The 23,393-nt window shown below is 45.3% G+C and overlaps 1 protein-coding gene across 1 annotated transcript in view; it reads left to right on the forward strand.

Annotated features, from left to right (window-relative positions):
• Positions 1–22,865, forward strand: part of LOC121275888 (ATP-dependent translocase ABCB1-like) — a 141,166-nt gene extending 118,301 nt beyond the window's left edge. Inside the window, exons 24-25 of the mRNA XM_041183682.1 lie at positions 2,954–3,100; positions 21,969–22,865. Coding sequence (XP_041039616.1) covers positions 2,954–3,100; positions 21,969–22,166 — 345 coding nt within the window. The 3' untranslated portion in view covers positions 22,167–22,865. The remainder of the gene's footprint in view (positions 1–2,953; positions 3,101–21,968) is intronic.
• Positions 22,866–23,393: the final 528 nt, after the last annotated feature.

Below are 23,393 nucleotides of genomic sequence, written 5' to 3' on the forward strand. Positions count from 1 at the left end.
ATGACCCATTTATTATTACTGTCCGTTTTCTGGCCATTAATCAATCCTCAATCCATGCTAATATGTTACCCTCAATTCAATGAGGAATAATTTTGTGTATCTTTTGATAAGGTGCCACCCTACTGAATGCTTTTTGAAAATCCAATTACGCTACACCCACTAGTTTCTCCTTATCTGCCCTGCCAGGTACAACCTCAACAAACTCTGGCAGATTTGTCATACACCATTTCCCTCGCATAAATCAATGTTAATTCTGTTTATTCATGCGATGACTCTCTAAATGCTCTGTAACCACATCCTGAAGTAGGTGTGTGAATCAGCATTCAACATCTCAGTTACAAAACAATCAACAATTCAGATTCTAAAATGACTTTGATTAAATCTTCAGAAATTTAATTGTTTAGGCCTTAATGTGGAAAGGCATGGAGAATAATAATAATACGAAGTAAAAATGTTGATGCTTACTTTATTCTTGCTTATTTTTTTGCAGCATTTTGCATTGGCGGTAACATGGCAACTATGCTTTAGGACTACATTGTGCCACTGCTTTATTCTTTCTTTTCATTTTAGTGTTAAAGGAACGCTATCACCCTTTTGGGACATTCTCCAACAAGCTTAGATCAGGGAACAGCTGGGAGCAGCCTGCGCCAAAATCCTTGTATTACAACCATCATATTAGCCCCCATGAATGGCTGTACTGAAGCAGATGTGGTATCAGCTGTAGCTCTATAATAATGCAGTTTCATGGAGTCTTTTTTTAAAAATCCTTAAAGACTTTTTTTTACCATAGACTTGCTCAGCAATGTGATAACCGTCAGATCACCAATCACATATTTGCATATTTTAATTTACTGATCATTCATCACAGTTCATCAGGACAATAAAATGTATCTAACATTTCATATAATGCATGTTATTGTCCAGCATTGGGAGAACTGATCTACCATAGCACTGTTAAGTTATTTTGCCTAATCCCACCATGAGTTTATATGGTACATTTTTAAAAACATTTTAAACAAAAACTTGTGCAAGCTGGATTCATGATGCCATGGAAAAATAATGGTACAACCTCAGAGTCAAGACCTAACCTGTCACTGATTATAACGTTAATGCAATGTCAAATCTAGCTTATAAGTGGTTCAGGTGTCCCAGCTGCACTTTTAATAAGATCATAAGAAATAGGAACAGGAGTAGACCATTCGGCCCCTCGAGCTTGCTCTGCCATTCAATAAGATCATAGCTGATCTCCTTGTATTTCGATTTCCACAGTCCCATCTAACACCAATAACCTTTGATTCCCTTGCCTAACAAGAATCTATTTACCTCTGCCTTTAAAAATAATCAATGACCCCACCTTCTGAGGCAGAGAATTCCAAAGTCGCACAACCCTCAGCGAAAAAATTTCTCCTCACCTATGGCCTGAAACACCTAATTTTAAGTCAGTGCCCTCTAGTCTGGACTCACCCACAAGAGGAAACACCCTTTTGACGTCCATCTTGATAAGACCATTCAGGACCTTATATACTTCAACCAAATCACCCCTCAGTCTTCTAAACCCCAGTGGAAACAAGCCCAGTCTGTCCAACCTTTCCTCATAAGACAACCCACTCATTCCAGGTATTAATCTAGTAAACCTCCTTTGAAACACCTCCACCTTCCTTAAATAAGGAGACCAAAACTGCGCACAATATTTGAGATGCGATCTCAACAATGCCCTGTATAACTGAAGCATAATATCCTTACTTTTATGTTCAATTCCTCTCGTAATAAAAGACAAAGGCCAGGATTTTACATTTGGCGTGCAGGTGTGGGCCTGACACGCCAGAATGTAAAATGACGCACGATGACATTGGGTGTGTGTCCCGTCTCATCGCGCTGTCTCACAACATTTCATTCGGCGGGCGTGCGCCAGAGTCGGCTGCACACCCGCTGATAATTGAAAGGCCTATTAAGGCCATTAACGTACTAATTAACTCCAACTTTATGCTGCCTGTCCAAGCTAATGGTTGGCGGGCAGGTGAAAAGGCCAAGTGGCCTTTACGTTTTTTAGGAGCGGGACGAGATTTACTAAAACTTTTAAAAATTGAATAAAATTTTTTTTGAAAAATAAAAACATGTCCCATCTCATGTGAGTGATTAAACTTTAGATGTTTTTAATAATTTCTTTAAAAAGCGCTTCAATCTCCCTGAGGCAGCTCCGTGACTCAGGGTGATTGAAGTGCTTTGTCACGTGCATGCTGGGCCCGACTCTCACTTCTCCCCCCGCCTGCACAGGTAGCGCTCAGCACTACCGCTCACCATCCACGCTGAGTGGGCTGCAATTGGCCCTCCCACATGAAATTGTGGTGCCGAGCCAATCACGGGTGGCAGTGGGCTTTGCGACTGCCCCCGTCCAGCCCGCTCAACACAGGAAAAATTCAGGCCATAGAGAACGTACATGTGCAGAACTTACTACTGGTTATGTAAATAAGGTGCTGACAGCTGTGAACAGATGATAGAGCCAGCCTTTCCACTGATGTCCCATAGTTTGCTATGACTAATTCAAATACCTGTAGCATTTTTACCATGACAATCCATTATTTTTGCAAAATGTTAGCATGACTAAATTACAGCCCTTAAAAGATAACGAATGTGTTTGAGCTACTACAAGTATTTGTTCAATTAAATGTAGGCAAAAGCAACTCAGGACCAGTGAATTTAAGGTGGAAATTTTTGTGTAAAGCAACAGAGATTAAAACCTGCTGGAGATCTGAAATAAAATAGAAAGTGTATTTTCTATTTTTGTAAAAAAAAAATGATCCTTTACCTTGTGATAATATCTTAGGTGAAAGAAAAGTGCTACCAAAGTTATTTTAAGCTTAATAGCACTTGTGCGTATCCAGTCAAGTACTGTGAATTTTGTATGAATTTTAAATTGTTTATTTAAACTCATTTAAATTCTTTTCATAATTAGAAATACAACACCAGAGTTGGGGAAAAAGGGGCTCAGCTTTCTGGTGGACAAAAGCAACAAGTGGCTATCGCACGAGCCCTCATAAGGGAGCCAAAAATTCTGCTCTTAGATGAGGCAACATCTGCACTTGATACAGAGAGTGAAAAGGTAAGACCTCATTCTTAAACACAAAAATCAAAAAAAAAATTGCTGGAAATCTGAAATCGAAAATGGTGGAAATGCTCAGCAGATCAGTCAGCAACTGTGGAGAGTACAGATGAGTTAATTTTCAGTTGCAGGTGGCTCTAGGTCCAGCAAAAATTCTCATCATTATTCCAAATCCTTGCACTGCCTTGACTCTCCCTATCTCTGTAACCTCCTCCAGCACTACAACCTTCTGAGATCTCTGAGCTTGTCTAATTTTGGCCTCTTGCACATTTCCAATTTCCATTGCTCCACTGCAGGCAGTTGTGCTATCAGCTGCTTTGACCCTAAGCTTTGGAATTTCCTCTCTGAACCTCATCACCTGTCTACCTTTCCTCCTTTAAGTTGTTGTATAGTGTTTATGTTTCCCGGCTAATAATCAAAAGGCCTGGACTGATAATCAAGTGATGCAAGATCAAATCCCACTACAGCAGTTTATAAATTTTATTCAGTAAATTGAGTAAAAAATCTTGAAAGATTAGCATAAGTAACGCTGTAAAAACTCAACTGGTTCACTTGATACCCTTTAGGCTATGCATACCTGGCCTGTATGTAAGTCTAGTCCTGCCCGAATGTGGTTGACTCTTGACAGCTTTCTGAAATGAGATTAGTGAACCAGCCAAGTGCATCAGATCTGCTACAAATTATTCACCACATGGCACTGCTGTGTTTTAAGAAGGTTCTGTTGAAGGGTCATGAGGACTCGAAACGTCAACTCTTTTCTTCTCCGCCGATGCTGCCAGACCTGCTGAGTTTTTCCAGGTAATTCTGTTTTTGTTTTGGATTTCCAGCATCCGCAGTTTTTTGTTTTTATCATATTATCACCACCTCCTTGAAGACAATTAGGGATGAACAATAAATGCTGCCATGCCAGTCCCAGTGATACCCACATTCCATGAATAAAAAAAAAAAGCTTTTGGTCACCTGTGCTCATATCTCTTTGTGTGGCTTGGTGCCAAATTTTACCATAAGACCATACGAGGTAGGAGCAGAAGTCATTCGGCCCATCGAGTCTGCTCCGCCATTCAATGAGATCATGGCTGATCTGATAATCCTCAACTCCACTTTCCTGCCTTGCTCCATAACCTTTGATTCCCTTACTGATTCAAAATCTGTCTATTTTAACCTTGAATATACTTAACAACCCAGCCTCTACAGCCCTCTGCGGTAAAGAATCCCACAAGTTGACTACCCTCTGAGAGAAGAAATTCCTCCTCATCTGTTTTACATGGGCATCCCCTGACTCTAAGATTATGCCCTCTGGTCCTAGACTCTCCCACAAGGGGAAGCAACCTCTCAGCATCTACCTTGTCAAGCCCCCTAAGAATCTTATATGTTTCAAGTAGGTCGCCTCTCATTCTTCTAAACTCCAACAAGTAGAGGCCCAACCTACTCAACCTCTCCTCATAAGAAAATCCTTCCATACCTGGGAACAACCTAGTGAGCCTTTTCTGGACTGCCTCCAATGCCAGTATATCTTTTCTTAGATAAGGGGACCAAAATTGTTCACAGTATTCTAGGTGTGATCTAACTTGTGCCTTGTTTAATTTTAGCAAGACTTCCCTATTTTTATACTCCATTCCCTTTGAAATGAAAGCCAACATTCCATTTGCCTTTCCTATTACCTGCTGAATTGTATGTTAGCTTTTTGGGATTCATGCATAAGGACCTCCAACTCCCTTTGTGCTGGAGCTTTCTGCAGTCTTTCTCCATTTAAATAATATTCAGCTCCTCTATTCTTCCTGCCAAGTGCTTAACCTCACATTTTCCCACATTATATTCCATCTGCCAAGTTTTTGTCCACTCACTTAACCTGTCTCTATCCCTCTGTAGACTCTTTGTGCCATCCTCACCTTCTTGCCTTCTCACCTATTTTTGTGTCAGTCGCAAACTTGGTGATAGAACATTCACTTCTCTCATCTAAGCCATTAATATATTTTGTAAATAATTGAGGCATCAGCACTGATCCCTGTGGCACTCCACTAGTTACATGTTGCCATCCTGAAAATGCCCCCCTTATCCCAACTCTCTGGGCAGAATTTTACATTCCTGACCGATTCGGTGGCGGGCCGATTGCCACTGGCAAAACAGGTCATGCCACCATTTTCTGCAGGCCGGCCAATTAAGGCCCGCCCCGTGGGTAAGCGACTCCCATGGAAAACGGGAAAATAGTCGCGGAGGCGGGCGGCTTCAGACTGCCGGTTCCAATGGGGAACCAGCAGCCTGTTTAAAGAGTGGCCAGGCAGCCTATTTGAGGCAGCGCACTATGGCCACTCAGAGAGGTAGAAATGTTCCAAGGAGGGCGGAGGAGGTGGAGGAGGAGGGAGGGGCAGGCTGCAGGAGAGGCCAGCGGGGGGGGGCCACTGTGCACCCAGATTCTCGGACGCATGCCTTGCTGTCCTCCTGGAAGAGATGGGCCAGCGACGTGATGTTCTGTATCCAGAGAATGGGAGGAGGAGGGCCCCCCATGTTACCAGCCAGGCATGGAGGAGGTGGGTGAGTCTGTAAGTACCCATGATGATGTCAGACGCACACAGTGCCGAAAACACTTCAATGATTTGCTGCACTCCGAATGGGTGAGTACCATGCCTGTTTGGGCTATTTGAGGCAGAAGGCAGCCTTAGGCTCCCCCACCCACCCAACCATATATGGCTGCCATTACTGCAAAGGACATCTGTCGTACGCTGAGTGGGAAAATGGGTACTGACAATGCTTGCATCAGCCTTGGTGGTTGAGGAGAAGAAGGGCTTTCTGTGCAGCATATGTTGGTTTCTGTGGCATTTGAGTAGTTTGGGGGCAAGCTGCAGGGGAGGCCGATAGACACATACCCAGAACTACAACACATGTCATATTGATGGTAATGAGATGGTCCAAGGGGTGCCTCAAGGCCTTTTGGGCAAGTTCCATCTGCTGGCATTGGCACCGCAACTATTTGATCCTCCTTTCCATGGGCGCTGGGACCCGTGTGCTATTCAAAGTGATGGTTGCCAAATGTGTCCAAAGGGACTGTTGGGGTTTGGGACCAGCCGTACTATCTTCTACTCATCATTAGTAGTGTGGACAGGAGCCACTGGAGGCCTCAGATGGCCCACTGCCATGCCATTGTCTCACATGCCATTGGATCGCTGCTGCACAGCCAAAGACTTATTACATTTTGGGGGTTTGGGACCTCCTGCACCCTGACAGCCACTGCGCCCCACATTACTCTGTCCAGAAGGTCCTCAGCACCTCAGCTGTGAACCTCATGGCACTCAACTTAGATGAATGCCACCACGTTACTCATCCCTGCGCCAAGGGGAAATGTTGCCTTCTGCCCACTGGTCTATGCCCCTCCTTACAGAATGAAGGGCAATAATATGACCTCTCAATCTCCTGTGTTAGGCAGAAAATGACACAACTGTTTGAAATGTTTCCTCAACCGCGCAACTATCCAGGCAACAATGCATCCACAGCAGATACCGCTGCACTCTCCCCACTCCTCTGGTTCTTTACAAGCCATGTGCCATCCCTGAGGCCATCTAACCAGCCTGTTTGCATGTGCGTTTAATGCTTGGGGCCCGTCTTGACTCATTGGACCTCACCAATGTTCTTCTTTTAAGGGTCTTGAAGGGTGAGCTACTTATGAGGCTGGGGGGGGAAAGGGATGAAAGGTTGAACTGAATGTACGCTAACTGATGCACTGTCCTTGTTGTTAATTTCAGCATCACCACCAGAGCGACCCGCATGTCCTCAACGCAGCCCCCCCTTCACACCTGAGGGGCAACATGTGCAACTTGCAGCACATCAGTTCACCCAGCCAGGCACCAGCGCTGACACACACACCTCGGTGGGGACTTTACCGTCGGCTAGTGTCCCGGGTCACAGTGGAGAGGGCACATCACGGTCGCTGGAGGAGATGTTAGGGACAGAGAGTGCCGATGGTGCCAGCAGCCGGAGGGCTGCAGGAGACGAGGCACATGCTGAGTCTAGCACTGATGACATGCCTCTGGAGTTTTCCCCATTGCTGCAGCTGCAGGAAAGGTGGCAGGAAGTGCGTTTACATCTGGCAGGGTTGCATGAGGGAATGGTTCAGTTGTTCTCTGTGACGGAGGAGTCCAGGCAGAATGTTTGTGAAGAATCCACCCTCAGGATTCCTTCAATGAGAGATTGGCGACTCTCATATAGAGGGGCTTCCACCAAATGGATCAAAATATGATTGGGTTACGCTCTGACCTGCAAGCCCTCACAGTGGTTCTGGCCACAGGTGGTCTTTCCCATTGTGGGAGATGTTGTGGGCACTAAGCGCCGGCACTTGGTGCCCATGCATCTGCAGTGAGCAGGGAGGTAGATTTGGACCTCATGGCGCAGCAGCTGCCTGCTGTCGCTACGAGCTCCTCTCATGGTGCTCCGGATGAGGGCCGCAGCTCCTCCACCCCTCTGCCAGCCAACGTTGCTTCCGTTGAGACTGCAACAACTGGGGAGGTGCCAGTTCAGGAGCTGGCCACTCCTTCCCAGGCGGGGCCATCACAGGCTCCACGGGCCAGAGGACGCCCGCCAAGGTCATCGAGCCCACTAGGACAGCAGAGTCAGCAGGCTGTCTCACAAGCCACTCCGAGCAATGGGTTGGCACCTAGATGTAGCACACGGAAAGGTAAGCATAAGGCACCTTAGGCACTCCACGGGTATGTCACTGGTGATTTTGTGTTGGCCTTAGAATAGGGACCCCTTTTTGTAACATTGTCGAATAATCATGTGGGCTTTAATTGTGGACAAAATAAAGTCCACCTTTGTTACCATAGCTGAGCATCTTTTCACTGTGGTGCTTTTTTCATTTTCACATAATTATCATGAATGTTTGAGTGGAGATTGATGTTTCTGTACTAAGGCCTTATTTGCAGCTGATCAGATGAAAGATGTGGCACCTAAGTGCCATGTGTGGAAGTTACAGGCAATGCTGGTCCTGCTGATCCATGTGTATGGAGCTAGCTGAAGGTTCTTTGGATTAAATTGTCCCGGGTGTCCCTGCCTCCTTGGTGTAAACGCGGGTCATCGTTGTGACTCCATCATTGCCCTGTCCTTCCTCATCCTCTGAGGCACAGCTGGATTCATCATGTGCAGCCTCATCCAAGGAGTCAAGGTCTTCATCGTCAACTGCATCCCCCCTTTCCAGCACAAGATTGTGCAGGGCACAGCAGACTACCACGATCAGAGAGACGCGATCTGTGGGGTAATGGAGTGCACCCTCTGAGCGGTCCAGGCGTTGGAAGCACATCTTGAGAAGACCATTGGCTCTCTCCACCACAGCCCTTGTGGTGCCCTGGCTCCTATTGTAGCAGCCCTCAGCTTCTGTTCTTGGACGGCGTAGTGGCGTCATGAGCCATCTTCGCAGGGGATAGCCCTTGTCACCTAGCAGACAACCATCCAGCACTGAAGAGCTCCGGCACCTGGGAGTGTCTGAGGATGTAGGCATTGTGGGAGCTGCCTGGGAACCTTGCACAGACTTGTAAAATCTGCATCCTGTGATCACACACTATCTGCACGTTCATGGAGTGGGAGCCCTTCCTGTTGATAAAGGCACGAGGCTCACCTGGCGCCTTGATGGCCACATGTGTACAGTCTATTGCACCCTGGACACAAGGGAAGCCAGCAATGGCTGCGAAGCCTCTGGCTCACTGTGCCTGACTTGCCTGGTCCCAGCGGAAGTGGATAAAAATGGATACCGATCTGAACAGAGCGTCTGTAACCTGCTTGACACAAGTGTGGACAGCTAATTGGGAGACACCACAAAGATCGCCCACCGAGCCCTGGAAGGAGCCAGTGGCATAGAAGTGGAGGGCAGCTGTGAGCTTCAGAGCCGCTAGCATGGGGTGTCCACCCACACAGGGGAGATCTCAGGGCCAATCATCTGACAGATATAGTTGACTGTGTCCCTTGAGAGTTGGAGCTTCCTTCGGCACTGTACCTCGGTCATATTGAGGTAGCTGCTTCAGCACCTGTATATCCTGGCAGCAGGATAGTGATGTCTTCTGCAGCCCCTTGCACCTTCGACAACCTCTTGACCCTGCGCCTGGACACCCAAAGGTGCCCCCCTTGGAGGCTGATTGTCCAGTCCTGGCCTCCCCCTGATTCTATCCCTCCCCTCCTCCTCAGGGGAGGTGCCTTCACTGGAGAGGTCAGAACCCCAGGTTAAATGGAGGCCTCTGGAAAGCTGCAAGGCCGAAAAAGAATGCTGTCTGCAGAATGCTTTCGCTTTACACAAAAACCTCTTGGACATCGATGAGAACTACTAACAATCACACAGGTATGTTTTAAACACTTTCATCAATTATAACTTCGTGAAAAGCATGAACAACCCCTCTGAGTCCACATATCCCGATATTGCAAAAGTTTTATTAAATAATCCCCTACCTGCCTTCCTGTTGGGCCTGTGCGCCGACCCAAAGTTCGCAAGAGCCCCTCAAAATCGTACGCAATTGGCAAGTTAAGGGGCTTAACGAGCCCTTCAATTTATGGTGGGCAATCTGATTGTGCCCACCCACTGAAATATCGCGATGGCTCGCGTGATGTCAGCACGCTTTATTTTACACATTGACGTGCGGGCTACACCACCCACACATCAGCCGGAAAATTCTGGCCTCTGTCTTCTATTAGTTAGCCAATCCTCTATCCATGCTAATATACTATCCTTGACATCATGGGCTCCTATCGCATTAAGTAGCCTTATGTGCGGTACCTTATCAAACACCTTTTGGAAATCCAAATATATTACACCTACTGGTTCCCCTTTATCTATCCTGTTTGTTACCTTCTCAAAGAATTCTAATAAATTTGTCAGGCATGATTTCCCCTTCATGAAGCCATGCTGATTCTGCTTGATTAGATTATGTATTTTTAAATGCTCTGCTATTACATCCTTTATAATAGGCTCCAACATTTTCCCAATGACAGATGTAAAGCTAACTGGCCTACAATTACCTGTTTTTTTGTCTCCATGCCTTTTTGATAAGGATGTTACATTGGCCGTTCTCCAATCTTATGGGGCTTTTCCAGAATCTAAGGATTCTTGGAAGATTACTACCAGTGCATTCACTATCTCTGTAGCTACTTTCTTTAATATCCTAGGATGCAACCCATCAGGTCTAGGGGACTTAACAGCCTTTAGCCCTGTTATTTTCCCTAGTAGTTTTTCTCTAGTAATAGTTATTATATTTATTTTCTCCCCCACCTTTTTCCCCTTGATTATTTAGTATTTTTGGAATGCTATTAGTATCTTCTATCATGAAGACTGATGTAAAGTATTTACTCAGCTCCTCTGCCATTTCCTGGTTCCCCATTATTATTTCCCCAGCCTCATTCTCTAAGGGGCCTATGTTAACTTTGGCCTCTCTCTTCCTTTTTATATATTTAAAGAAGCTTTTCTTGTCAGATAGCTTTCCCGTGAAGCACATTGGGACATTTTTTACAATACTAAAGGCACTATATAAATGCAAGTTGTTGCTGTAGGTGTATGTCAACCTTAAGTACCCTGCTTGATAAATTTAATCCTGTCATGTCAGCAGAGTGTTTGCGATGCCAGTCTTCGGGTGTCCAAATTAGTGGCTGCATATACAACATATGTATTGTGTCAGGCCCTCACTAATGCTGCGGGATTCTGAAGCATGAGTCTTGTGCGGCCAGCTGCAAGCCAAGTGTTGAAGAGCTGGAACTTGCTAAAACCAGCAACACAGGAAATATTGTTTAAAAGATGCTCTGTCTCAGCAGCTGGTTTTAGCATGCCTGACAATTTCCTATTTGGCTTGCAGCTGGCATGGGACCCAAGATTTGGGGATAAAGCACCACTGGTAGGGTTTAAAAACCAAGTAACCTCAGATTTGCATTTGGCCAAAGAGGTCCCTTGCAAAGAACAAGTCATATTCAGCACCCAATTTAGAAACAATTAAAGAAGTAATTAATCTCAAGAAAACCCAGACAACAAAAATATTCTCATCTAAAATGTCTTGTACGATGACACCAGATTTGCATATTAAGCAAAAAACACCTCATTCAGGAATGTTAACGTTGACTGGGAGCGGTGATTGAAACCCGATAGGCTTGTTTTATTGAAATGTATTCAGTTGCTGGAGAAACTCAGGCTTGTAGCATTCTTGCAGATCTGTCAACAGCACACAAAACTCTGGAACAAATCATAAACAGGATTGTAGATAGAAAAATACATTTTGTACACCTGTTAGGGTTGCCAACCCTCCATGATTATTGTGGGGCATTCAAGAATTAAAAATTAACCTTCTGGACATCACTGCAAACAAGGCAGGAGAAAAATCACAACCATTAAAATTAATTGTTTGTTCTTTCCATTTTCTTTTAACCTTCTGTTTATTAGTTATAAAGATTATTGGGGGTGGGGAAAAAGGCTGTTTGACTGAACAGGCTGGTTGGAGGCAGGAGATCATGTGATGAAACCTCCAGGAAATTGTCCAAACCGGAGCTGGCAATCCTCACACTAATTGCATGTGAGTACTACCAACTAGAACTCTCACCTCTGAGTAAAAAGATTATTGGTTCAGTCACACTGTCGATTTGGATATGTACTTCAGACTGATACTTTGGTGTAGTACTGAGGGAGTGTTGACTCATCAGAAGTGTTTGCTGTCTCTTAAGTGAAAGATCCCATAGCACTAGTCAAAAAAGCAGGCTTGTTTTGGATACCCTGGTGAGCATTTCTTTCATGTCCAACACCACCAAAACTAGTTGTTGGCCTCATTTGTATTTAGGAGATTTTGCTGTGTTCAAATTGGCTGCTGTTTTTGTCTATACGATAAAGGACTGTGCTTCAAAATAATCCACTGGCCAGGATTTTTAGGATGGCGGGGTTTCCCTTCCTGCCCGCAGAAGATTTGATGGCAAACACCAACATATCCAATGAGTGTTAATTGGCTGGAAAGGGGACCTCCACATCTCACTCGGGAAGAATTCCTGCCTTAGAGAGCCTCCGGCCAATCTGATTGGTTGCAGCTCTCTAGCCCAAGCTGCGCCAGAAGCTGCAGGGGACAGGACTGGGACGAGAAGAAGTCCCCAGATTCTAATTCCCAAGCATCCAGGACCAGGTAAGAATGGGGGTCTTAGGGTAGGTCAAGGAGGTGAGGCCCAGGGGGTGGGGTGGGGGTGGTGGTGGAGGGGATGGGTAGGGGTGGTGTAGGTTGATGGAGAAGTCAGGGGATGTAGGGAGCCCCCGCATGGGCCAGACTTTGTGGTTGGGTGGGGGGGTGGGTGGGTACCCGATGTTAAAAGGAAAATATTGATGGAAGTGCACACCCTCACCCCTCACCCATAATTCCTGACCGAGGCCTGAGCAGGGTCACTTTCCAGGCATCCCCCTGCCCCTGAACTCCTCCACTCCTCCCACCAGCCTGAAAATTGTGGCTGGGTGGGAAGTGGCCCCTTAAGTGGTCATTAACAGGCCATTTAAGGGCCTCAATTTGGGCAAGGGTGGGTGGTGGACTGGCCTAGACCTCACTTATTGCACCATAGAATTGCAGAGGTCGGGGCAGGCAGGAGGTCACTGGGAAGGAATCCAAGGAATTCTACAGGCCCCTCTGCCTGCAAACCCACCTGCAGGGCGCACGCAAAATTCTACCCGTTATCACTATGAATATTTCTAAGGACGAGGTAGACAGATTCTTGACTAGCAAGGAGTCAAAGGTTATCGGGGGGTAGGCAAGAAATTGGCGTTGAGGCCATAATCAGACCAGCCATGATCTTGTTAAATGGCGGAGCAGGCCCGAGGGGCCAAATAGCCTACCCCTGTTCCGAAATTGTATGTTTTTTATATTTCATATGTTTACAGCCAATTAAGCACTTTTGTAATGTAGTCACTGTTGTAGGAAAATGCAGCAGCAAATTTGCACATAGCAAAGCCTCACAAACAGCATTGGATGCTGGTGACAGATAATTTCCATATATGTGACCACAAAATACATTCCACTTCTAATGAAAGTCATCTAACTGAAATGTTAACTCTGTTTTTCTCTCCACAGATGCTGCCTGACCTGCTGGGTATTTCCAGCATTTTCTGTTTTTATTTCAGGTTCTCAGCATTTGCTGTATTTTCCTTTAGCATTAGTTTTAACTAACTACTACTTCTCTTCCAGGAGTGTCCACCTTGAAGAAGTTCTGCTCCTCTCCCCAACAGGAGTTCTGTTTGCCTCTTTTACCTTGTTCACTTTTATTGCTTTCTATTTCACTTCTCCTGATTGATGGCAATTCTGATGAAAGGTCATTGACACGAAATATTGGTTATTTTTCTCCCTCCACATATGCTGCCTGGCCTGCTGAGTATTTCCAGTATTTTCTGTTTATTTTCCTTTTGGAGAAGCAGTTTGGCCTGGGATCCTTCCAGAGCCACGTAATCCAGGTAAAATGTAACACTGGTTCAAAACGTTATGCTATAATAGCATATTGCCTTGGGATTGGATAACTGTTGACCAATTCCCAGACTGTTCCGCATTAGCAGCCATAATTGAAATTAGTAGAGGTACATAGATATTTCTGTCAGTTAAATTGTTGGATTGACTGTGGTGGATAGAGCTCTGATGAGGGTAAAATTGAGATATTTCTTAGGTAGAAATTCACAGCTGCCCTGATCTGCACTGACACCTTGTCCCAAATTCACCATTTTAAATTCTAATCCTTATCCTTCTTTGCAACTATCTTTAGCCTTGCATCCTGCATCCCTTCTAATGCCTTCTTTGACTTAATATGGAGAAGCAGCTTCCCTTTCTCTGCTTCTGCATTCTTTTTTCCTACTCTCTACAACTTCTTCCTTAAGCCCTCTGCCTCTCTAGCTCACTCTGCTCTCTTTCCACTTTTAAAAGCTTCTCAGAACCTATTACTCAGAACAAGCTTGACACTTTCTCTCCTAATCTTACCCCAAACTTTTGGCAGCCAGACCTTGATCTCATTCCTCTATGAAGGATCCTTTTATACCTTGAGTTTATGAGTTCACTAGTCGAGTAAACTCAAATTGCACGCCTTCATATAGACTTGTTAGTTGATGCTTGCTATCAATAACGGAGAGAGACCAACATAAGAATAATCTGTAATTGTTTATTGCAACAAAAGGCAGAGCACTAAATCCTTGCGTGCTCCCCAAAATGCCTTGAGCTCCAGACTTACAGTTAACCATGAGCCCATGCTGTACATTGATTGGTCAGTACTGTCACACAGTTAGTCTACTTGCATTCTTTTGAAGATACATAATACTCCACTTTACACATCCCTTCCCCTTTACCAAAAAAATACAGTTGACAAACTTAATAACATGTGAACCATTTACAGTAATAACTATTTACAAATCAAGTCTCTCAGGAGGCTTTCTCGAACGTGTTGAGTGTTGCAGTTCAACAACCTCCGCTGGTTTTTCCGAGACCTCCTTTTCACGGGACAGTTGTCTACTCGGTTCCTCAGTGGAAATTAGCAGGTTTGTCTCCCTGACCTCCTCAGGTCCTACAGGCCCCACCAGTGCTTCCAAAACGTGTTACCTGTCCTCTACATTCGGAACAGTCTCAAGTGTAGATGAAGCCTGCATTTCTTCTTGTGGGACTGGTGTTTTTTTTTTGCAAAGATGATCCACATTTCATCTAATTATCCAGCCATTCACTGATACATTATAGGAGAGGGATCCAGTTTCTGCACTCACCACGCCTAACAGCCAATTGGGCCCATCTTCAAAGTTCTTCATGAGAACTGCATCTCACGCCGTGAAAGTTCTTTTGTGACCATGACCATCGTGCCTGCTCTTCTGTGCCTATTGGCTTTTCTCCACCTCCCCTCTAAATTCAGCCAGATAAGGGTCAGGCAGGTGAGGAGATGTGTCTTCATTAGCAATTCTACAGGGACAATGCCGGTTGTTGTGTGTGGCGTGGTCCAGTATGCGAACGAGAACTGAGACAATCTCGTGCTGATGGAATCCCCTTCCATCCTTTTCATCCTGGATTTAAACATTTGGATTGCCCACTCAGTCATGCCCTTCAATGCTGGGTGGTCGGATGATATTTTGATATGGATAATGCTGTTAAAGGTCGTGAACCTGTGGAACTCCCCACTGGTAAAAGTGGTCCCGTTGTCAGACACGAGGACTTCCGGCAACCCATGCACTGCAAAACTCTGCAGCAAACGGTCTATGGTGGCAGCTGACGTGGGCGACCGGACTTCATAGATGTCCATCCATTTGGAGTGAGAGTTAACCAGTAAAAGGACCACTGTGCCTAAGAAGGGTCCCACGTAATCATTGTGGAGACACAGCCATGGCCACCCTGGGCATTCCCATGGTGCAATGGAGCTAAGTGAGGTGGGGGAGCTCTTACACCTGCTGGCATTGAGGACAGCTTTAGACCAGGGTTTCTATATCCATGTCCATGCCTGGCCACCACAAATAGCTGCGTGCGAGCATCTTCATTCTGTTAATGCCCGAGTGAGCGCTATGTAGCTTGGCTAATAACGGCCTTCGCCCCTTCAGCGGCACAATAACCCCTGCTCCGAGAGTAATATGCCATCCTGGCAGAAATGTTCATATGTGCAATCAGAATAGGGCTTCATCTCCTCGGATTTGGATCCACCTGACCAACCATTCAAGACCTGCTTCCATACCTTAGACAATAGTGGGTCCCAGCTTGTCCACTCACGGATTTGTCTGGTCTGAACAGGGGAGGGATCCAGAAAATATAGCACTAAGACCTGGGGAATGGGAGCCTCCCTGTTATTAGCTGGCAGGGGAAGGCGGCTCAGTGCGTTAGCATGTGTTCCTGAATGGTGAACAAAAGTGTATTTGTAGGTGGCTAATGTTAATGCCCATCTCTGGATGCAAGCCAATGAGATAGCGGGTATCGCTTTATCTTCTCCAAATAATCCCAGTAGGGGCTTGAGATCGGTCATAATATGGAAATGGTGACTGGAGATATTGATGAAACTTCCGGATGCTGAACACAATAGATAAGCCCTCCTTTTCAATCTAGGAATATCGTCGCTCTGCGACACTGAGTGCGCGAGATGTATAACCAATGGGTAATTCAGAGCCATCCGCCATCAGATGTGAAAGGACAGCCCCTATTCCATAAGGGGACGCACCATATGTTAAAATGAATTCGCTCTTGGGTTCAAAGTGGACCAACAGGCCGATGATTTTAGCAATCGCTTCACTTTCAGGAAGGCATCCCGGTGCGGGGCTTGCCAACTCCATTTCTGGTTCTTCTTAAGCAGGCCATACAATGGGGCCAGCACAGCTGAGAGATTCGGGGGGAATCAGCCTTTGTAGTTTACCATGCCTAAGAAGGCCTTAAGCTCTGTGGTATTTCGCAGGGCAGGTGCCTCACAAATGGCCTGGACTTTTTCTTACACAGGATGCAGGCCCTGTGCCTTGTGGCCCCAGTAAACTACCTCCTTAGCTTGGAACAGACACTTCTCTTGTTTTAAATGTGCCCCCACCTGTGAAAAGTGTTTGAGCACATCTTCTAGAACTGCTTACTGTTCATCGTCAATCAGTCCCATTACTAACACATCATCCAAGTAAACAATAACATGGGACGATCCTTGGAGCAAGTTATCCATTGTTCTTTGGAAAATAGCACATACCGAGGAGACCCCAAAGGGTAGACATGTGTATTGATACAATCCTCAGTGTGTATTAATAGCGATGAATTCCCTAGAGTCCTTTTCCATCTCTACCTGCTGGTAGGCATGGCTCATGTCTAATTTCGAATGTGTGGTGTCCCCGGCCAACTTGGAGTACAATTCCTCAATCTTGGGTATTGGGTGTCTATCAAGTTTGGTCACTTCATTGACAGTTAGCTTATAGTCACCGCACAAACTCATGCTTTGGTCCGGCTTCAGTACAGGTAAGAATGGGTGCTGCCCACTCAGAAAATTGCACTGGTTGTAGGATGCCTAATTTTTCCAGTCTGTTCGGTTCGGTTTCAACCTTGTCCTGTAGTGCATAAGGGACTGGTCTGTCTCTTATAAATCTGGGCCTTGCGTTTGGGCCTACATGTGTCCTGGCCTGTAGCCCTTGAATCCTTCCTAACACGTTGTTGAAAAAGGAAGCATACGTTTGCAACAATTCCTGTAAGCCTTTTGTTGTAATTTGAAAAATCTTGACCCATTTCAGTTTAACCTTTTCGAGCCAGTTGCAGCCTATTAAGCTGGGGCCCTCTCCAGATACTACTATCAAGGGCAACCTTTCAGATTGATCTCCATATGTTATCGAGACTTGACATAACTTTTTCAGTCTTATTTCTTCACCCGTGTATGTTCTCAGTTTAGCTTCCAAAACTTCCAATCTTAAAGGATGGGTTCCTTTATTCAAGTATTTGAATGTATGTTCTCCAATGACAGCTATCAATGCTCCAGTATCAACTTCCATCTTAATGTGTTGTCTATTGACTATAATGACTACTTGGATCAGCTCAGTTCTACCCACTTTCAGGTTATATAACGAATGAATATCTGATTCTTTTTCTTCTGGTTTTTCCATGAGACATAAGTCATGATTTCTCCCTTTGTCTTTAAAATGCTGTCTCAGCCTATCACTGCAGTGCTACCTTAAGTGACCATAGCAGTGGCAGAAAAAGCATTCAACTTGTCTGAATTGTCGATCACCCACTGGATGCCTGGGTGCATTTCTCTCATTCATTCTGTGGGTTTTCACTGTGGTACTGCTGTTTATTACTGATCTGTACATAGGGGGCGTTTCCCGCCTTTCTGTGGTGTCTGATGTTTTTGTGCCTTTTGTTGCTGGTCTGTCCTGCCTTGCCGGATGCACAGCACCATTTTGTGTATCCCTTATAGCTTCTGAATTTCTAACAGCACTCTCAGTGGCTGTGGCTAATTCTAATGCCTTACTGAAGTCTAGATCATCTTCGGCTAGCAAATGCCTTTGAATAGTATCATCTCCAATCCCATATATCGGCGTCTCGGCATATCACTATTGGATCTTCTGAATTTGCAATGCTCAGTCAATGCCATTAAAATGGCCATATAGTCAGCTATTGTCTTCCCTGGAAGCCTGTTCCTTGAATTGAACTTGAAGAGCTGCATAGTGACTGAGGGCTTTGGTCTCAGGTGACTCTGTACAATTTTTATTAACTCGTCAAAAGCCTTTGGCCAGGATTTTCCCCTCGATGATTTGGGGGCGGGGCCCGCTCACCGAGGGGGAAAATAACACGGGATAACGTCAGGAGGAATCCCCGACATCATCCCAGTCCCTTTAAATTTTTAGGAAGGCAGGTGGACAGCGAAATCAGCTGTCCGCCCGCCGACCTGTCAATGGGCAATTGAGGGCATTAACAGGCCAATTAAAGTAATTAAAGACCTGCCCGGGCAACCTTAATGCTGGCGGGCAGGCTAGGAGCCCCAACGGGCTCCAGAGTATTTATGAAACTTCATCCACTGATGGGATGAAGTTTCATGTCTGTTTTGTAAAAAAAGTAATAAAGTTTATGTGTTTTTATTAGTATGTCCCATCTTGTGTGACATTGTCAAATGAGGGGAACATGTTAATAATATTTAATGTTTCTATTTTTACACACCTTATCTGTCATGAATCTCCCTGAGGCAGCACTTCACCTCAGGGAGAAGTGCGCTCTTTCGCGCGCTTTGACAGATGGGGAATCCTCCTCCCCACCAACCCCCCCCCCCCCCCCCCCCCAACCGGAACAGGAGGCGCATAGCACTTCCTGTCGGGGATGCCGCTGGGCAGGCCTTAATTGGCCCGCCCACTTAAAATGGCAGCGGGCCCCGTTTCAGTGGCAGGAGTCGGCTGGCTGTCTGCTCCCAAGCTGGTGGGGCCTGCCTGCCATCCGCGGGCAAAATTCTGCCCTTTGAGTCTGGGGCACGAGGTGACGTAAGGCTGCTGGTTGGCCCGTATGTTTTGCTCCCACATGAGGACAAAAGAATTGCCCTCTTCTTTTTCTCCCCCAATATGTCGTTGGTGGTAAAAAAAAAAAAGAATGTTAGCTGTTCAACATACTGAAACTAGTCATCTGAAATGGAGTCAAATGGACCAACACACCCGAATTGCGGCATTGTGAACGACTGCAAGGAGACTGCGCTTCCAATGTTCTTCCCAGTTAATGACAAATTTATGTGTTTGGCTTACCGGGGCTCTCTTAGCTGCAGTTGATCGATTCGTGTTTTGCCTTCAGCAGAGTTGCCCTCCCTCTGGGATCTCTTATAATTTTCTGTCCATAGCTATTTTTCTTGCATGTACCTCTTTAAATGTATTGCCACTTTAAGAGCAGTTATTGGTTTTTTTAACTCCAGCTTTGCAGCTGTTGGCTTTTCTGTGCTGGGTTTTGCGCTCGTTTTGAGCTTTGGCGGGATCCCCGCAATTGCGATTCTGCAGCAGTTTTTTTTTCTCTTTTTTAAAAAGTTTTAAACTGCAGCATTGCTTTCTGCTCTTATTGCCGTCTATTTGACAACATAAATACGTATTCTCTTTCTAATATTTTGCTCACCCATCTTGTGGATTCTCACTCAGGGGTCTGAGAAATTTCACCTTCATCACCAGTTTTATGACTTGAGTCTATGGGCAGAATTTTGTCCTTGGCGTGCAGGCTCGGCGGGGGTGGGTGGTGGTGGTTGCCAATCCGACTGCCGCCCGCAATCGAAGCCAATTAAGGCCCACCCAGCGTGAAACGCGAGCGGCAGCGCTCAGTGTTGCCTGTGCAGGCAGGGGGAGGAGGGCGAGTGGGATGAGCGCAACATTTGCGCATGCACACGAGCACACGCTACATAATCTCCCTGAGACACAGAGATGCCTCAGGGAGATGAAGCATTTTTAGTAAATAAATAAATAATATAATAAAACGTGTTGCCTCATGTGACTAGAATCATAGAGGTCTACAGCGCAGAAAAAGGCCCTTTGGCCCAATGAGTCTGTGCCGGTCACCAAGTACCTAACTATTCTGATCCCATTTTCCAGCACTAGGCCCATAGCCTTGTATACCATGGCATCGCAAGTGCACATCCAAATACTTCTTAAATGTTATGAGGGTTTCTGTCTCTACCACCCTTTCAGGCAAAGAGCTCCAGATTCCCACCACCCTCTGGGTGAAGAAATTCTTCCTCACATCCTCTCTAAACCTCCTGCCCCTTACCTTAAATCCAAGTCCCCTGGTTATTGATCACTCCACCAAGGGGAAAAGTTCCTTCCTGTCTACCCTATCTAGGCCCCTCATAATTTTATACAACTCAGTCATGTCCCCCCTCAATCTCCTCTGCTCCAGGGAAAATAACCCTAGTCTATCCAATCTCTCCTCATAACTAAAACTCTCCAGCCCAGGCAACATCCTAGTAAATCTCCTCTGCAAGCTGAACTGTCTGAAACTCTGGCAGTAGTGGGGTTTGTACCCACGTCCCCATAGAAACTAGAGCATAAATTCAGCGACTTAGTCCACTGGGCCACACTACCACTGTCACATGACCAGGGGCATGTTATTAATTAAATTTTACATTTTTAAATTTTATTTTTATTTGCTTTAGGAAACCTCATCCTGCCCATGAATGAGGTTTCCTAAAAAGTGCAAAGGCCGCTTGGCATTTTCGCATGCCCGCCGATCATAACGTTGGTTGGGCAGCTAGAAATTCTAATTAATTGATAATGACCTTAACAGGCCTTTTAATTGACGGCGGACACGTTACTGACTCCAGCACGTGCCCGCCGAACGAAATATCACATGACTGTGCGTTGATGTCAGGTAACTGTCTGACGTCAACACATGCCATTTTACATTCGAGCGGGTTGGGCACGCGCCTGCCCACCCGCTGAGCTAAAATTTTGCCCTATGAGTTCACTAGTCGAGTAAACTCGAATTGCAAGCCTTCATATACACTCGCTATCAACAACAGAGAGAGACCGACATAGGGACAAACTGTGATTGTTTATTGCAACAGAAAGCAGAGCACTAAATCCTTGCATGCTCCCCAAAACACCTTGACCTCTGGACTTGCAGTTAACCAGTAGCCTGCGCTGTACGTTGATTGGTCAGTACTGTCACATGGTTTAATCCACTTGTATTGTCTTAAAGGTACATTGGACTCCACTTTACCGCACATCCTATGTTAAAGAAGACATATAAATTATAAATAATAGTTGTTTCTTCCATTCAAAAAGCAATAACTTGCATGTATATAGTGCTTTTAACATAAAATATCTTGAGATGCTACACAGGAGCAGTATCAAGAAATATTTGTATCTTATTAGAAAGTTCCCTTCAGTTATAGTGTATTATTTCAAATGTACATGATGAAACTATGTCTGAAATTTTCCAGCCCTCATGCCTGCAGGATCTTCCGGTCTCACCGGTGTGAATGGAGATTTCAATGGCTTGCCTGCCCTGCTGTGGGGGAGCCCACCACGGGGGCGGGGAGGGGGTGGGGGGGTGGGGGGGGGGGGTGGTGGGTAGGTGGAAAATCCAGCTTACGACTTTGTCCTGAAAAACAATCATCAAAATTTGGTATTCTCCACCCAGAGAGCTGTGGAAGCGGAATCATTGGATATATTCAAGACTGATTTGGATAGATTCTTCAACTCTAGGGGAGTGGAAGGTTATGAGGAATAGACATGAAGGTGGGGTTGAGGCTGAGATCAGACCAACCATGATCTTGTTGAATGGTGGAGCAGGTTCAAGGGGCTATCCGGCCTACTGTTCCTTCTATTTCTTATGTTCTTGTTACTTAAATAAGAGGAAAGCTTCTGTATCAATAAACTTTTACCAATAGCCAAAAATCATGAAAATTGAAAGTAATAGAGATTTGACTTGTTACATTAACTCCTTTTAAAGCAAAATTGCTTATTTTTCAGATTGTTCAGGAGGCTCTTGACAAAGCAAGGGAAGGAAGGACCTGTGTTGTAATAGCTCACCGTCTGACGACCATACAGAATTCAGATATAATAGCTGTTATTGACAATGGAAAAGTAATAGAACAAGGTACCCACAAGCTGCTGCTAGCAAAACATGGGGCTTACTATAATCTAGTAAATGCCCAGGCTTTTCTATAAAATTGTGTCTTTATTTTGTATCTAGTAATGATTTTAAGTGTGCTCTGATGGAAAAATGGGGTAAATTTTGGGAGTTAGCTTTTCATCTGACTGTCAAGTGCACCAAAGCTCGGAGGTGTGAAATCACTGCAAGGAAGCAGGTTCATGCTAGTTTGAATTCACGACAGGTGCCACATCTTAAAGGTGCTCGGGAACTCTTGAATGTCTGCAGTCATCATACTTTTCTAAATATCAGTGGGGGCAGGATGAGGTCCTTAAGTGGCCATTAATTGACCACTTAAGAGCCTCAAAAGGCCCATGGGTGGGAAGACTGTCCAACACCTCTCCAGCCTCTCCCATAAAATTTCAGACAGATCAGCATAAATGGCAGGAAGGCCATCCTCTGGATTTTACATGCCCCACCCCACCCAACCTTCAAACCTACCGGCAAAGGAGAGTAAAATCCAGTCCCTCACATTACCAAGGTAACAGTTGCATTCCGTATGTGAGTCAAGAAACGTTTTGATGTAGTCATTTAGCATGTTCCCTAAAAGGTTGTACCTGCATATATATCCAATCAAATACGTGACTCCTACAAACATATGAACAAGAAGCAGGAATAGCCCATCCTGCCCCTCGAGCTTGCTCCGCCATTTAATAGGATCACGGCTGATCTGATGGTAACCTGAAATTTGCATCCCACCTACCCCCGATAATCTATCATCCCCTTGCTTACCAAAAATCTATCTACCTCTGCCTTAAAAATATTCAAAGAATCTGCTTCCATCTTCTTTTCAGGAAGAGAGGTCCAAAGACTCACAACCCCCAGGAGAAAAAAATTTCTCCTTATCTCTGTTTTAAACGGACGACCCCTTATTTTTAATCAGTAACCCCCAGTTCTAGATTTTCCCACAAGAGGTAACATCCTCTCCACATCCACCCTGTCAAGACCGCTCTTGATCTTATATATTTCAATTTCTTATTCTAATCTCTAGTGGATACAAGTCCAGCCTGTCCAACCTTTCCTCATAAGACAACCTGCCTATTCCAGGCATTAGTCTGGTAAACGTTCTCTGATCTACTTCCAATTTCCTGTAATTTCCTACTTTCTGACTCCCTCTCTTTTTGAAACGGGGTTACATTTGCTATCTTCCAATCTAATGGGACCTTCCCTGAATCTAGGGAGCTTCAGAAAATTAAAACCAATGCATCAACTACCTCACCAGCCACTTCCTTTAAGACCCTAAA

The sequence above is a fragment of the Carcharodon carcharias genome, chromosome 3 (genome assembly GCF_017639515.1).
Source record: "Carcharodon carcharias isolate sCarCar2 chromosome 3, sCarCar2.pri, whole genome shotgun sequence".
NCBI classification, from domain to species: Eukaryota; Metazoa; Chordata; class Chondrichthyes; order Lamniformes; family Lamnidae; genus Carcharodon; species Carcharodon carcharias.